This window comes from Danio rerio, chromosome 25 (genome assembly GCF_049306965.1).
Source record: "Danio rerio strain Tuebingen ecotype United States chromosome 25, GRCz12tu, whole genome shotgun sequence".
Classification (NCBI taxonomy): Eukaryota; Metazoa; Chordata; class Actinopteri; order Cypriniformes; family Danionidae; genus Danio; species Danio rerio.
In genome coordinates, this window is record NC_133200.1 from 21,480,664 (window position 1) to 21,498,646 (window position 17,983).

The 17,983-nt window shown below is 34.6% G+C and overlaps 1 protein-coding gene across 5 annotated transcripts in view; it reads right to left on the minus strand.

Annotated features, from left to right (window-relative positions):
* Positions 1–895: 895 nt before the first annotated feature.
* dnm1l (dynamin 1-like) overlaps positions 896–17,983 on the minus strand; it is a 28,900-nt gene continuing 11,812 nt past the window's right edge. For 2 of the 5 annotated variants that reach the window (XM_005163049.4, XM_005163048.5), the window contains 15 exons: positions 16,435–16,521; positions 16,181–16,343; positions 15,914–16,034; positions 13,328–13,459; positions 13,037–13,243; positions 12,821–12,941; positions 9,834–9,989; positions 9,162–9,251; positions 8,969–9,061; positions 8,830–8,883; positions 8,562–8,633; positions 5,936–6,094; positions 3,169–3,278; positions 2,929–3,088; positions 896–1,233 (listed from right to left, as the gene is read on the minus strand). In XM_005163049.4, coding sequence (XP_005163106.1) covers positions 1,177–1,233; positions 2,929–3,088; positions 3,169–3,278; positions 5,936–6,094; positions 8,562–8,633; positions 8,830–8,883; positions 8,969–9,061; positions 9,162–9,251; positions 9,834–9,989; positions 12,821–12,941; positions 13,037–13,243; positions 13,328–13,459; positions 15,914–16,034; positions 16,181–16,343; positions 16,435–16,521 — 1,782 coding nt within the window. In that variant the 3' untranslated portion in view covers positions 896–1,176. 5 annotated transcript variants of the gene reach the window in all.

The window sequence follows — 17,983 nt, forward strand, 5'->3', positions numbered from 1 at the left end:
ACTAAAATATCAATGGAGTGGCTTCACAACAACTCTGTGAATATCCTTGAGTGGCCTTGACAGAGCCCAGACCTAAATCCTATTAAACATCTCTGGAGAGATCTGAAAATGGCTGTACACCGTCGCTTCCCATCCAGCCTGATAGAGCTTGAGAGGTGCTGCAAAGAAAGAGGAATAGGCAAAAATTCCCAAAGACAGGTGTGCCAAGCTTGTGGCATCATATTAAAAAAAGACTTGAGGCTGTAATTGCTGCCAAAGGCGCATCAACAAAGTATTGAGCAAAGGCTGTGAATACTTATGTACATGTGATTTTTTTTTATGAAGTTTTTTAATAAATTTGCAACAATTTTAACAAATCTTTTGTCACATTGTCATTATGGGGTATTTTGTGTAGAATTTTTAGGAAATAAATGAATTTAATCCATTTTGGAATAAGGCTGTAACATAAAACAATGGAAAAAGTGAAGCGCTATAAATACTTTCCAGATGCACTGTCTATCATGCACACTAATAAAGTTGCACCTCATTCACAATAGAGCGTGCTGATTGGTCCGAACCAAGTCTTTCTTATGAATTAATGCTGAACCCTCAAAGTGGTCACGCTGTACCGTCCGGTACAGACAGCCAATCTCTACGCTGGATTTTACACAATGATCTCATGGCCGTGACACAGCTTCAAATTATCTTTTGAAACTGGAAAAACGAATTTGCTTAAAACAACCAGTTTTCTTTTTTTGTGAAATATATGTGTCCTAATAGTGCTTTTAGCAACGTGGGACACACATATGAATGTCAACATCTCAAAAAATGTGTTTTGGTGGTTTTGTGACCCTTTAAATATCAAACCATGCAAAAACCGAGAAATGAAGGCCAAACAGAACAACACACCTTTGGATCAGTTTACATCACTACCTTTAATTTAGGCTACATCAGGAACACATGATAGCTCACGTACATGTAAGATCTCAGAACGGGACGGTGTGCAGGTGTGCTGTGATATGTGCTGCCCTCAATGTAGTTCACTAAGAGTCCGTTGCGTACATAAAACTATATTCAATAGACATTAACTGACAGTGCATTTTCAAGTTGGCTGTCTGTGAGATCCGAACAGAAGAGACTGACTCCGAGCGCAGGGTTCGCGTGAAGGGAAGGGGCTATACATCAGTGGCGGGACGTTCACCACAAGTGCGTCTCTCGAATCTCGGCGATCACCTGACTGGCTTTCTGCAAGGCCTGTGGGTGTAAGAGAGGTTTGGAAATATTTGCAATATTCCTTTGCATGATTAAATATACCCTTAAAAATTCAATAACTTTAAATCCTCCTAATTCACAGCTGAGTAATATTAACTCTACCGTTAGTAAATAATCACTTAATAGAAATTATTTCTATTTTCTGTTTTTCTTTAATTATAGTTTAGTAATATATGATAATTTATTAATTAAATAAAGTATGATTAATTTAAAAACTATACTGCATTACTAAACAATATAAGTTACAATTAATAATAGTTAATATTAAATAACATATTAGGTACTTTAATAATTACTTATAACAATATTTAAAAATAAATATATAAATTATTCAACATGAAGTAATAGATAATAGCATTATTAAATTAATATTGATACAAAGGCTACAATAAATAATAATGATATTATTGTGAAAGCCATTAATATGCACTACTTTGTCTAATTACAATTACCAATTATATTACCATTTTTCACAACTAATAAACAATTAAAATTAATGATTAAAAGTATTAAAAACAACTATGAATTACACATTGACAAGTATTTTGAAATATTTTACAATTAGTGTTTTATTACATTAAAAAGAGTCATTAAATATTAACATCAATGCATTATCTTAATATGAAGGCTACTTGGCACAACCAAAAATGTACATAAATATTATTAATACAAGAATCATTAGTATAATTAAAAAGGATTAACTAATGTAATTAAGTGTTTACATTCATGTACATTCTTATATATGTGTTTATTCTACAATTATGACAGTAATTACAGGCAATATAATTAAAGTAATTCTAATAATTATTTATAACCATATAAGAATATTATACCAGTTAGGTATCATTATTTAACAGATTCTCTTGCGCATCTTACAAGCAAAAATAATATTTGATTAACATTAATAGAGGCAAATTATTAAACAATTACCTACATAAAAACCTATATTTTTATTGCATGATTATTACTATTTAACCCTTTCACACGTACAATCACACCTGTGTGATTAGCCATGGCTGGTCCCTAAAACGTATGATCACACCAGCGGAATTAAAACACTGATAGCGTACGTCATCAACTGCTAAAACTCAAATCTGACGGCCCTTGCTGAAGCACAGAAAGAGGTGCGCATCGCTTGTCATAAATAACAATTTATCTATGCTTTCAAACAAATAACATTTATTTTTGGTTTCAGACATTCAAATACACATAACTACGAGCAAAGCATACCATTTAAGGTTTGTAAAATACAAGCGGATGTCTATAGAGATGGCAATAATAACTATTTTTAAATATAACCGGACGATGTGCTTTGTTCACCTAAGATACACACTGTTTATGTTACAAGAATATTTTCTCTATTCCTCTTCCAGAGAAACAGTTGCTTACCTTCATGTATTTCGGAAAAAAAATTATAAATAAACATGACGTAAATACAGCAGGTCATATCTCTCCTGCAGTTTTTGCTTAAAGGGATACAGCTGTGATCGGAAGGTTACTAGAAGTATTTATATTATTTATGAAATTACGCATACATTAATTCATGAATGCATAACTAACCAAAGTCAAAATATATGTTCTTTCACATATTGAGAATCTGAGAAACAGAAATTTTACAATATAATACGAACATTTCATGCATGAAAGGGTTAAATAAATGATGATTATTAACATCACCTTGAGCATATCAGCTGCTTCGTTGCGGCGTTGAGCCATGTCCTCAGATTCGGTGAGCAGGTCATCCAGCAGGGCAGGTTTATAAAGCTGTCCCACCAGCTCGCTCTGTAAGCTGTCCTTCACGTGGTTCACCAGGAAGTGCATCACAGCCTTTGGTACGCTGTAGACACACCGAGACAGCATCGGCACTCTGCTTAAAACACCAAAACCAAAAACTCTTTGACATGGTTTTCTACGTACCTGTCCTGGATGTTTTTCCGAACAATGAGGAAATAAGACTTGATGAGCCTCTCGATGACCTCACAGTCCCTCTGTTCACGGGCAGACAGCTTTCGGGCGACCGGCACAGGCTGGAGAGAGGTCACAAGCATTGAACACTAACTCACTGTCAACAAACACACACTGATAAAAATGAGGTTTGCTGTTTGTTCAAACTACTTATTCAAAATGAGCTGCAAGAACAAAAGTCTTGAGATTTTTGGGAGGACAACTTAATAGTTTTATGTTCAATCCACTTAGATTTGTACAAACTATTAAGTTAACTTTAATTTTAAGTTAACTGTTAGCTATATTATTAGTATTAATATTTTTATTTATGTTGTCCCAATCCATATTGATTGAGTGGAACCCAGGGGTTTTCTTACGGTGCTCTTAAAGGTACAGTGTGTAAATTGTCATCATCTAGTGGTAAGGTTGTGAATTGTAACCAATGGTTCAGTCCAACATTATTTGGTTCAGTCCATGGTTATTTGTTTTGCAAAATAATATCAAATTATCAACTTTGATATCGACATTTTAACAACGTCCGTTTCCTGCTAACATTTGAGCATGTTGAGCACTTTCTTAAACACTGTTGATTGGCCATTGTGTTTGCTCAACAGATTTGACTGTGATTGACTCTGAAGTTGCAGATACATGGAGAGTGGAGCATTTGAAAGCCACATCTATCAGCTTAATGTCTATGAGCAGATGTATGAGATCCGCTGATGGATCAGCTGATTGATGTGACTTTCAAATGCTCCAGTGCCTGTGTATATTTTCAGTATCGATTGGTAAAGTCAATACCTTTGACAACCCTAGTCTCATATTTGACAAATTGTTAGTTATCTTCTCTTTATTGTGCATTAGGGTTGTCATAATACTGAAATTCGATACTGATTGGTTTCCCAGAGATGGGTTGCGGCTGGAAGGGCATCCGCTGCGTAAAAACTTGCTGGATAAGTTGGCGGTTCATTCTGCTGTGGCGACCCCGGATTAATAAAGGGACTGAGTCGACAAGAAAATGAACGAATGAGTGATACTGATTGGTACTGAAATTAAAAAATTGTCCGTTTCCCACAAACATTTAAGCGCTGTGGAGCACGTTCTTAAACATCGCTGATTTGCCATTGTGTTCACGTGCTCAACAGGTTCACTGAATTAACCGTTATTCACGAAGTGTAACCACAGATACAGAGACACTGGAGTCATGTTGTTCAGATGGTTTATCTATAAGCGATCCGCTAATGAATCACGGCTTTAAAACGCTTCAGTGTCCCTGTATCTGTGGTTACACTCAGTAAACAACAGTGAGTTTGTGGAAACGATGACCTTCAAGGTCAATCCGTCTTTTCTGTTGAACATGTGAACACAATAGCAAATCAGCGCTGTTTAAGTACGTGCTCCATAGTGCTTAAATATTCGTGGGAATTGGACGTTTCAGTAGTGGAAAATTTCAGTACCGACTGGTTTCGAATTCCAGTATCGTGACAACCCTATTGTGCATATTCAACATGATGACAAATCTTACAATTAAATCTGCCTCTTAAGGACACACCAAACCGAGGCCAAACAACTAGTGGCAAAACAAGCCAACTGTGTTGTCGTTTTGTGTCGGCTCACCTCTGGTTCAAAAAGCTGCCTATGTACACACTAAATGGATGGCAACCAAGTAAACGAGAGTGCATGTTCTTGCACCTTTGGGAGAGGATGTCTAATAATCGTTTGCAAATCTTTGAGAAATGTAGCAAAATTACAGCCGACCACTTTGTGTTCTTTCTGGACTTGAATTGTTTACTTGCTACATCACATCAGTTTTTGATCTAGTACTCTGATTCATAATGGATTAACCAATCAGAGTGCTCTCTGTTACATATATAAATTCTAGATGCTGTATCTGGCCAATTCGATCCGACAGTAACTACGAGAGGCAACCTATGGAACACACTAAACCAACTAGCCAGATTGATGTAAAATGATGGCCTGACAAACCCAATGGCCGACCGTCAGCTTGGTGTGCCCGTCTCTTAAAACACCAAGCCAGAAAAACAGCAATGACAAAACAAAATCCTCTGGATTAAGAAGTTTTTCCATTTTGGACCACTGTAAAAATACAATGTCGCAACAACTTTCATGCAAAAGTACTCATGTAAGTGTCAATGTAAATGAACTGTAAATATAGAGGAATTATTAGCCCGCCTGTAATTTTCATCATCTAGTTTTCTGTTTAACAGAAAGAACATATTTCTAAACATAATAGTTTTAATAAATAATTTCTAATAGCTGATTCTTTCATCTTTGCCATGATGACAATACATAATATTTGACTAGATATTTTTCAAGATACTAGTATTCAGCTTAAAGAGACATTTAAAGTCTTAACTAGGTTAGTTAGGCAGGTTAGGGTAATTAGGCAAGTCATTGTGTGACAGTGGTTTGTTCTCTAGACAGTCAAAAAGTATTGCTTAAGGGGGCTAATAGTATTAAAAACTGTTTTAATCTAGCCGAATAATAAGACTTTCTCCAGAAGAAAACATTATAGGAAATACTGTGAAAATTTCCTTGCTCAGTTAAACATCATTTGGAAAATATTTGAAAAGGACAACAAAAATTCACAGGAGGGCTAATAATATTGACTTCAACTGTATGTAGATAGAAAGCTGTGTTACCAGAAACACTTGTAAGTGCTCAGACTACAGTAGAAAAAAAACATAATTGTTTATCATGGATGTCACCCATCCTTACTCACCACATCGAGAAGGTTCACCGCGTGCCCCTTCTGAGGGCTGGCTGGAATAGAGCTTTGTAGTTTGGTCTTTTCCTCACCCTGGCCTTCATCTCCCTTCTTCAACATACCTCTCCAGGTCCCTGTTCCTCCTTCCTGCTCCGCTTGAGCTCCTCCAGCCATCTGATACACACAAACAAGAACAAGACACTACTGTACAGTGCCCACTAGTGTTTTACAGTATATACCACGCCATGCAGTCCATTGGTGTTTTATGCATTCATGTTAGATGTGAAATATATCGAACAGCCAAATAAATGATCTAAGTTCATGTAATCAATGGTTTTTCATTATCAAAAGTGTAAAGACAGAATAAACCGAGAGCGCATGGAGGATACATTTACGCTAGTGTGTTTTTGTTGTTAATTGAACTTTTAGCATACTTTCAAGTTTTTCAATCCTCAAATGTAGAGACATTTGGAAATGCTGAAGAGCTTGTTTTCATTTGCATTTCAGTGAAAGAATGGATTCAAAACACTGGTTCTTATGTTTATAGTCAAACATATTGTGCACTCTGTCATTTTAAATTTGCTTGTGAAAGGGCAGGACTTGCAAAGTTTCGAGAAAAGTGTCATATTTTGGCAACAGAACTACTGAAATTTGAAACGGGTTTGCAGAGTACTAAGAATACAACCGACTATGCTGTTAACGGTCACATTTTGTAAAAGAGTTCTTTAAGTTAATGTGTTTACAAACATGAACAATTAATGTTCATTTCAACAATTATTCATTTTCTTTTCCGCTTAGTCCCATATTAATCAGGGGTCGCCACAGTGGAATGAATGGCCAACCTATCCAGCTTTTGTTTTACGCAGCAGATGCTCTTTAAGCTGCAACCCATCACTGGGAAAGACCCATACATTCTTGCATTCACAGTTGCAAACAGTTATTCATGATGTAGTGTTTTTATACAGTCTGTGAAAAAGTGTTTGCCCCGTTATTGATTCCTTATTTTTATCTCGGCATAATGTCTATTTTTTGAGGATCATGGGGTCTACTTCATTTTGTCAGAAAGGTCCTGTTTGAATGTTTCTAGATTGCAAACAGGTGTAGTAGTAATTAGGTCTGAATATAGCTTGAGAAATTGAATTTGGGTGTGATAAATTTACGTTTCCAGAGTTTTAATGGGGTGCCAAATTCTTTTGCACACTATTAATACACTATTTTGTATTTTGTTTGCCCTTATTAACACAAACTTAATTTCAAAACTGCATGTGTTTACTTGTGTTATATTTATATATATAAATTTTATATAATATATATATATATATATTAATATATATATAATATTAATATATATACATAAATATTATATATATAAATTATATAAATTATATACACACACACACACACACATATATATGTATACATATATATGTATACACACACACACACACACACACACACGGCAAGGCAGTAGCGCAGTAGATAGTGCTGTCGCCAAACAGCAAGAAGGTCACTGGTTCAAACCTCGGCTCAGTTGGCGTTTCTGTGTGGAGTTTGCATGTTCTCCCTGCTTTCCCGTGTGTTTCCTCCGGGTGCTCCGGCTTCCCCCACAGTCCAAAGACATGAGGTACAGGTGAATTGGGTAGGCTAAATTGTCCGTAGTGTATGAGTGTGTGGATGTTTCCCAGAGATGGGTTGCGGCTGGAAGGGCATCCGCTACGTTAAAAACTTGCTGGATAAGTTGGCGGTTCACTCTGCTGTGGCGACCCCGGATTAATAAAAGGACTAAGCCAAAAAGAAAATGAATTAATAAAACACATACACACACACACACACACACACACACACACACACACACACACAAACACACACACACACACACACACACACACACACACACACACACACACACACACACACACACACACACACACACACACACACACACACACACACACACACACACACACACACACACACACACACACACACACACACACACACACACACACATACATATATATAATTGAAGTCAGAATTATTAGTCCCCGTCTATTTTTTCCCCTGCTTCTGCTTAATGGAGAGAGGTTTTTTTTTCAACACATTTTTAAACATAATAGTTTTAATAACTCATTTCTAATAACTGATTTATTTTATCTTTGCCAAGATAACAGTAAATAATATTTTACTTTATATTTTTCAAGACTCTTCTACAGTTTAAAGTGACATTTAAAGGCTTAACTAGGTTAATTAGGCAGGTTAGTAAATAGTAAAAAAAAATCGTTTGGTTGCAGGCATGGTCGCCAAATTCTTAGAAATGACACCAATACAATAGAGGTCACATACTTACAGTGTGTTAAAGTATCCGGACGCATTAGTTCACACATAAAACACCAATTCGGGCCACAAACTGAAAAGACACAACTGCAAAATTACACTTGCAGTTGCAGAGGGTCTTCAAGTAAACTCAGCAAACACACAACAGAGGTTTGAGAAAGTCCTGATCAGTAAAACCAAAACTGCCCAGCAAAAGCATCATCTGCTGTCAGTTTAGTGGTTTGCGATCATGCAGTTGGGGATTATAAGAGTTTGATTAAAAAATCAACTCCATGCTTTGCCCCTCCACACAGGGGGCGAAACACACCTTAGGGCCATCGCCCTCAGCAGACGGTTGATCAGTGGGTGACATTGACTGCCCACCAGGACCTTTTAAAGACTACAGAGAGACACAGGAAGACAAGAAACTAGTCACCTAAAGAGGAAAGCAGCAGGTTTTAGACTAACTCTGAGAAAAAAGTAAAGGAAAAAGAAGCAAGGTTTTTTTTTTAACTAAAAAACTAAATAGCAGAGGTGGGCAGTCACATTTTTCCTGTAAGAAAACACAATACTTAATATTAACCTAAATTTCATACCTTATCACGAGGCACAGAAGTAGGAAGCTCTCTCATTCGGTTACGTCTCTGCTCCTGTTATGAAAATAATTTTTACAATGAAAATATTTTTCATTTGGTATTTTTTAGCCAAAACATCATCATGAAAATGTCTGTAAACCTCAATGTTGTTGTTCATGAGTCCACAAGCATCAGCAAAGTCTGGGTGTTTGGTGTTGATATAAGCCAACTCGATTGCCACAAGATTGTGAACCTGGAACAGAGTGCAAATGCGGCTTTGGAGAAGAAATATATGCACTTAAGCTGCACAATAATGCCTCAAATAATAAAGAGAACATGAGAAAGACACAAACCATCTCATTGGTGACTGGGAGCCTCTTCCGGAGCAGAGATGTGACCACTTCTACTATGGCATCGTGGAGCTTTGGAAACCTAAGCAACTCCTGAACAAAAATTAAAGAGAAAATTATTTAAATATAGCTTTATGATCTTAGCATAGCTTAAAAAACCTTAAACAAATTATATTTCTTGATGTAAACATCTTGTGTAAGCCCACACAGAATCCTCCGATTTTTTGCCCATCATCGAGCATTTATTTACTTGTGTAAATTTATATTTATTCAGTTTTTAAATTAATTTCATAAAATGTTCATAAGATTTATTTACAATAAAGTTTGTAAAGTAATATATTACTTATAAGTAATATACAAGTCTTTTAGTAGACATATTATATGGGACTTGCTTTGTTTACCAAATAAATGGATCTAATTGGATTTGCATTGTTAATATGAAATAAAACGTTAAAAAGGTGCTTTTTTTCACGCTTTTAGTTATGATACCCCCCAAATCATTACTGCATAAATCTGCATATTTTTTACTAAATTATCAGCAGAAATAGCAAAAAATGTCAGCAGATTCTGTTTGGCCTGTGCTACATAACAAGCTGTAAAAGAATAGCAGTGAAAAACAAATTCTGTGAGGGAAAAATAGAACATTGAAGCGCTCATCCAATGTGTGCAGTGTACCTGAGTGCTGTAGTTGCTGCAGTGCTGAATGATCCTCTGCATCTCCTCGTGCACCAGCTCCACACAGCGCAGACTGGGCTCCTCCAGACGCTTCACCTGCCTCTTCACCAGCAGCTCGAACGACACCTCAGGCACGAATAGAGCAGGACGCGGACCCTGAACAAACACAACACCTACATTATCAACCACACAAACACTGCCCTCACCTTGCAACCTACAGCATTTGAAAGACCTGATAATAATGTCCACCACAAGGCACCTTCACGGGTCCCACAGTAAATTAGACAGAGGTTTCATAATACTTTTGACTTATCTGTGTACATCTGACATTGCTGTGCATCTTCCAATATGCCGCCACACAAGAGCCTGTTTAAGTCACTCTAATATTTAAAAGACTCTCAGAGGACTTGTGCTAAAATAGAAAGCTGCAGTCTTTCAGCTGATCATGGCACAACACAGGGCACTGCAGAGTCTACAGCAATGTTTCCATCAGCTTATTTTTGGATTATCACATAAAAAATGCTTGATGAAGACACCAAGATGAGCATAGTTTTGAAAATATGCTTTTTTTTAATGGCAATTTTAAAATGTATGCACATCTTGGCATCTCTGTCAAGCATTTTATGCGATAATCCAAAAATAAGTAGGTAGTAAAAGGAGTAGGATAAACTTGCACATAAACTACAATGGAAAGACATATAACGGGAAAAAAATCCAGTATGCACATTAAATATCATATGATTTTGTTATTAGAGATCATGTGATGATAAAAATGTGTGTGATGGGATGCATTAATGGATGAACCAGTGGACCCACCATGTCGCAAAATATTTAAAATATTGTTTTGGTCATTCAAAAATGGCTTAGACTTTTCAGTATTAGTATTATATTAATATCCTCCCAAACTGTCTTAAAGGGTATGCGTCTAAACCCACCAAATACCATCATGCGTTCATTGGATGTCAGCATTGTCTTCTGTAGTGAAATAGGAATTTTATTAAATTAGGAAAAGACTCAGTTTCTACTACCGCAGTTTTTTTTTATATTTGGCGTAAGTTTATCAAAAGGTGACAATTTCTTTTCTCTTTGATTTATTGGATGGAAATGGTGCTTTATTCGCAAATCTTTTATGCAATATTCCAATTTTGCACATACATTTAATGTGTGTGATGTCAGTGCGAGACTAGTATTTTACTGTATTTTGTACTGTCTGGAGCCAGCACCTAAGCTTTTCATTCATCATAGCACACGTGCTGCTGATGATGTGACAATAAAAGTGATTTGATTTGATTTGATAATGTCCTGAGAGAGAATATAGATGTCTTGAGTTGTAATTTATCTGTACTTTTTATGTGCAATCTTTCTTTTGTGCAACCATAATTGCTGTTTTCTAACTTTGATTATTTAGTTTTCCACAAGTTAAAGGGCTTTTGCTGAAGTGCCTTGGTTATTTAGTAAAACACAAGCATGGTACAGCCACAACTGAAATTCCCTGAAATTTTGAACAACAAAGCTCAAATTATTTCTTTAAGTAATGAAATAAAAAATAAATACAAAAACAAAAATCTATTGTTAATAGATAAGTGTTTATAAATTTCCACACTTATACATTTTTATTTAAAAACGCATATTTTTCTGTCAATTTTGCCCTTCATTCTTAGAAGGCATATTTAGAAAACAAAAACGTGTCTTAAAAAAAAAAACACTCTCCAAAGTGGACAAATATGTCTACGTTCACACTGTGAGGCTTAGCAAGAGCACCTGCCCTTTTTTCTCTCAGAGAGAAAGTTCCCCCAAATGAAAGGGCCCCTACTTGGTGCACGGATCCCCTATCCGCAATACCCTCTGACGCTCTTCAGCTTGTTGATCATCCTGTGCCCAATCGTTAACCAGATTGGCTAACAAGCACCAGTTTTGCCTTAATTTTTTTTTTTTTCAAAACAAACAACCAACTTTCAGTGGTAAAGTATTTTCCCTGTGTGCCATCCTACTATGCTGCTGAGAAATAGACGATGTCTGCAGCACAGAATGATGACAAAAGTTGCTTAAAGATTATGTTAAAGTCGTATCAAATCCTACATAAGCATTCACACTGCAGTCACACGGCAAACAATCAGATCTGTGTCTGATTTAATACTACATATAAGTGGCACACATCTGAATTAAAAAGATCAGATTCCATGCGGTTTGAGCAATTCATACTGTCAAGACAAAAATAGAGTCAGATGTGGGAAAACAAATAAGATTCGGGCCACATTTGCCTGCAGTGTGAACGTAGCCTATGAAAACACAGTTTTTATGTTGCAGTGTGTAATATAAAATAGCGGCTTTCGAACATGATAACACATTTTAGTCATGTGACCAATTTAGCTAACATGGTGGATTAAATTCTAAAGCAAATGGCACACATCTTCAGCTTTTGCTGAAGTGCCTTGGTTATTTAGTAAAACACAAGCATGGTACAGCCACAACTGAAATTCCCTGAAATTTTGAACAACAAAGCTCAAATTATTTCTTTAAGAAATGAAATAAAAAATAAATACAAAAACAAAAATCTAGTGTTAATAGATAAGTGTTTATAAATTTCCACACATTGTGTGCCAAATGTCTAAATACTGTCCAAATACTGTCCAATTACTGTCCAATTTTACAGCTTTATTAAAGGTTATAGTCAGTTCGTACATGCTCAATATTGCCTCCCTTTAAAGAACACAAAATGTTTCCTGGGAGACATTTCAAAAAGATAAAAATTAAATAAACTTCCAGGCTATGAGATACGACATAAATAAAATAGTCTAAAATAGATGTACATTAACAAAAGCATTTTCAGTCATTTTAGTGTAGATGATGGAAAGAATTGAAAGTATGGACATGGATTGTTTTTAAACAAAAATCCAATGGATTTTTAATGTATTTTGATGTTTGACGTAACCTAATTTTTATCATCACTGTAAAAGTCTTTCAAATTAAATCAGTAGACAACCTACCGTAGCGTTCCTAATAGCTGTAAGCACATCTATAGTTGTTAGTCCTCCAAGAGGATCGACTGATTCCAGTGTCCTACCAAACGTCTCATGGAAAATATAACAAATTCTGGCTCCACCACACCTGAAATAAACAGCACCCGTGGTTGGCACTAGCAGTACTAATACAATTCAGAACAAATGAAATTAACTCAGTAACTGAATGAAAAGGGAACTAACAGTTCAGCCGTTTCAATGTATTTGGCCGTTCCTTCAATAGTGTTACAGTACTCTGTGGCAAACTTTGTGATGAGCTGCAGCAGTGTGGCGCTCATGTCCTCCACTGGCTCTCCGTAGCTGCTGAGCAGAGACTGATACTGGGCTGACAGAACGTTGATACGGGTCTTCAGCTCAGGTAAACAGTCCCTAATGTGATGCATCAATAACCTGAAGGAAAGAACAGGAGTTAGTGCTGTAAAACGCATGAGCTCGTCACCACTAAATAGAGTTGTTTCAGGTGTAAACTCTCACCTGTTCAATGTTCTGGCCAGATATTTAGTCCCGTTTCTGTTTGCAAGAGAAGGGTATTTCTTTTGCAGGAAGCCATGTTCATCACGAATGGAGTCTGCCACACTTTTCTTATTATTGATGTCCAGCTGACTCCTATATTAAAACATTAAGTCATATTTAATAAAGAAGGTCTCTGTGTATGCAAGTTTATTCATTCAAATAATTTATAATATATTGCTTGACTGTGCGCATACACATGTGAGTAGCCTGTAAATATATTCATATAAATGTGAACTTTTAATAGCATAATGCAGTTTTGAATAATCTGTTACAATTTAATATTCACCCTGTGTATGCATTCTTTTTAAATATTAAATATAAAAAATGTACATATACATACGCACAAACCCACACATATCGCTTTAATATAGATTTTTGTAACCTCAATTAATTTTGTATCAATAATTTTAATATCATTGTATTATATATTAATACAGTCTTACCCAATTTATTTAATAATATAATAATATTAATGTATTCATGGAAATATTAAACCTATTTAAAATGTATAGTATCAGACATTATCATGAGACATCAGATGCACAATCCTTTATTTATATCTCTAAACTGTAATTTCTCCATTTATATTATATTTGACAATACATATTAATTGATAATGTCAATAATAATACAAATATATATGCTATTATTTATTAGAATTTAGTCATTATTTAACATATTTATAATAAAATTAAAATATTTCAACTGTATTTGACCCTTGAACATTTCCTGGTTGTTGCCAAACTATATCATAACTATAACAAAAAGCAATTCAATCATAACTTCACATTAAAACAGCTATCATATTCATAACATTATTTATCAATATGCAGACCTTTTTGAATTCTTAGGATCTATGGAAATTAAAAATGTAAAACATAAATTACGTTTCGACTTTTGTGATTGTTTACATCCCTCAAAATGGTCTATACATGCTATCATTATCAACTATTATATTATATCAACTAGAATTTAATTAGTCATTTGTTAATGTCATAAATGAACATATTTATTATTCATATATTATATATATCTCAGGGGTTTGACGAGACTCTTACTCCACGAGACGAGACAAGAGATTGGGGTTACGAGAACGAGACGAGATTTTTACAGTATTTTTAGGAAATCTTCAATGATGAAATACACGAATGGAAAATGTTTTATTCAACTGAAAAAAAAAAAAAAATCACAAATTGCAAACCTATTTAGATGCTTTTTTAAAATCAACTTGTAATAAAAGTTATATTACTTCTACTTTATTGAATTCTATGCAGTAAAGGACATGCAAACAATGCAAAATATTTGCTAATATATGAATGGAAAATAGATTTTTATTCAACAGAAAAAAAAAAATCACTAAATGTGAAACAACTGTGGTGCTTTTTTTTTTAAATAAACTTGTAATGAATGTTATTTTTACATTTATTTTACTGACTAGCCTCTTCCCTGTATAATTTCACACGGGAATCGTACTCCTTTCCACAAATTGAACTTTTTAAAAACAAAATATATGTAATCCTGTCATCAATGATTTTTAATTTTGTAACAGTTTCACTTTCATTCAGCAACACCTTCCGTTTTTTTCTGGACAGCATAAATGTCTGTTCGGTGCTGAAGATAATGACGACGACGGGTGTATATATCTCCGGGAGTTCACGGAGTGTGTGCCGTACACTGACTCGGAGGAGATGTGTGTCTGGGGAGCTTTACTGACTCGACGGGTGCAAAGAAGTGTCAAACAGTTGAGTGTGTTTGGCTTATCTTTTCACAAAAATGTGGCTAGAAGTCCTACACAACGGTAATAGTTTGATTATGGCGTTTACATGTCTGTACTGCACTTTAAAAATGCGACTGAAATAGAAATACTCCACATTACTTAATTCGATTGCATTTTATGACGATTATGGCTTTAAGCATATCTAAAGTGCTATTTCATTGTATTTTTATGAGTTGTGGTTAATGCACGCGGCTGCATATACAGTTGAAGCCAGAATTATTAGCCCCCATGAAATATTAGACCCCGTTTGTTTTTTTTCCTCAATTTCTATTTAACAGAGAAGCTTTTTTTAACACATTTCTAAACATAATAGTTTTAATATCTCATCTATAATAACAGATTCATTTAATCTTTGTCATGATGACAGTAAATAATTTTTGACTAGATATTTTTCAAGACAATTAAAGTGAAATTTAAAAGCTTAACTAGGTTAATTAGGTTAACAAGGCAGGTTAGGGTAATTAGGCAAGTTTTTGTATAATTATGGTTTGTTCTGTAGATTATCGAAAATAAAATAGCTTAAAGGGGCTAATAATATTGACTGTAAAATGATGTTTAAAAATTAAAAACTGCTTTTATTCTAGCCATAATAAAACAAATAAGAAAAAATATTATCAGACATACTGTGAAAAGTTCTTTGCTCTAGTAAAGTTCTTTTGGCAAATATTAAAATTAAAAATAAGAACTCAAAGGGGGGTTCTGACATTCAACACGCACACACACAATAACATACTAATATATAATTTATAGTTTGTTTGGTTTTTTTTTACCTGTTGACCACTCCAATCAGCCCTAGTTTCACAGGAATGACTCTGCCCATTAGTACATCCATTGCGTCGGTTCCGGCATCCATCAGATCTAGTTTAGTCACTACAGCCAGTGTTCTGCGACCTAACAGTAGAAAATTTAAAAAGTGCAGCGTTCCAAAAAAAATCTGCATCACACAGCTATGCGATAAAGCATCACAATGCTCAAACTGAAAGACACAGACATTGTGTGCAAAAATTATGCAGTAAAAGAAGCGTAAATGTGCTGACCGTCCGGATCCACCTCACGGGCTACTTTCAGGGCTTCAGACGTGGCCATATCTGTGTTGGCCGCAGTGACTGCTAAAATGATGCTGTTGGGATTGCTGATGTATTTTAGGATCAGTTCACGGATCTGCAACTCAATGTCTTTAGGCTGGTCTCCCACTGGGACCTGAACGTGAATATATCAGTGTCAGCATTAAAAAAATAAATCTTCAAAATAAATATTCAAACAAGCATGGTTATGCTATTGAATAAAAGACCTTTGTGATGCCGGGCAGATCCACCAGCGTGAGGTTGACAACATGTGGAGAGAAGATTTTCAGGTGTATGGGCTCATCACTGATGCCCTAAGAAAAAATGACACAAGAGGGATTTTAAGGATATTCTGTTTGGTTGAAATGCAGAGCTAAAAAAAAGAGCTGCTGAAAAGAAACTGATCAAAAACATTTATTTGATCAAAAACAAAGTAAAAACGGTAACATTTTACCAACTTAAAATCTATATAACAGTTTTCTATTGTTACAAATTTTAGAATGTAATTTATTCCAGTGATGACAAAGCTGAATTTTCAACATCATTATTATTCCAGTTTTTAGTGTCATTTGTTATGAAAACATATTTACAGGATATATACAGGAATTAGAGATTAAACTTTAATCCCTTTTAAGACCTTTTATGAGTCTATGCATACATTAAGACCTCATCAACACTTCAGGTTTTAACCAGTAACATTGCCAACATTTTAACTTGCAGTATATTTACTAAATAATAGCAAGAAATGAATCTTAAAGTAAAACTGTATTTATATACTGAATAGAAATGTTAATCCAGCAGGTAGCACCTTTACAGCAGCAGGATTAATAGTGTTTCCCTGGTTACTGCAGTAAACAAAGCAGTGCAGCATTTGTTTGATTTAATAAACTTCACAGCAGCATCCCAATATTCAAAGATTAAATTCAGGCAAACTGTAACATACAGAGACAAAATTAAATTTTTAATACTTTTTAAGGGTCATAAATTTCTCTAAATTGATTTATCAATTTTTATTACTTTTTAAGACAACGGCGACACCTTGATTTAAATTCATTTGAAAAATAATGAATGCTAATCATTTATATTTTCGATTATCTAAAAGAATATTTAGCAACACTTCATTTTAAGTTACAATTTACGCTATTAACAAACCACTAAGACTATTAGCTCAATAAATTACTAATTACCTGCTTATTAATAGTAATGTAGTAGTTGGGTTTAGATATTGGGTAAGATGAGGGATGTAAAATAAGATTATACTTTATATGCGCTAATAAGTAGTTAATTATCTTTTTTTCTGTTTATTAAACTTTTACAGATATAACAAAGTAATTTTACAGAGAAAATTAAGCAATTATTATTCCCACCCCTACCCTCTACACAAGTTGAAATTACATTTATCTAAGAGAGAAAAGAAGTAAAATAAATAAATACAAATTTAAATAAATAAATAACGAAATAAAAATAAATAAATAAATAAATTACAATATAAAACTTGTACAAAATACACATATACATTGATAACACATTATTATAAACATTAATCCTCTGGTATTTATACAAAGTACTTAATTACATTTGCTTTATAATTGAAAGGCCCTAAGATTTAGGTTGACAGTCTGTAGAGATGCTGACATGCTCAGAAAAACAAAAAATCTAAATAAGTCCCATATTTCAGAAAAATCTCTAGTATTGCCGTTTTTTGTAAACCTGATTTTTTACAAATGGATGAAGCTCAATGCCTCTCGCAGTTATCAAAACTCTGGGGAAATCTTT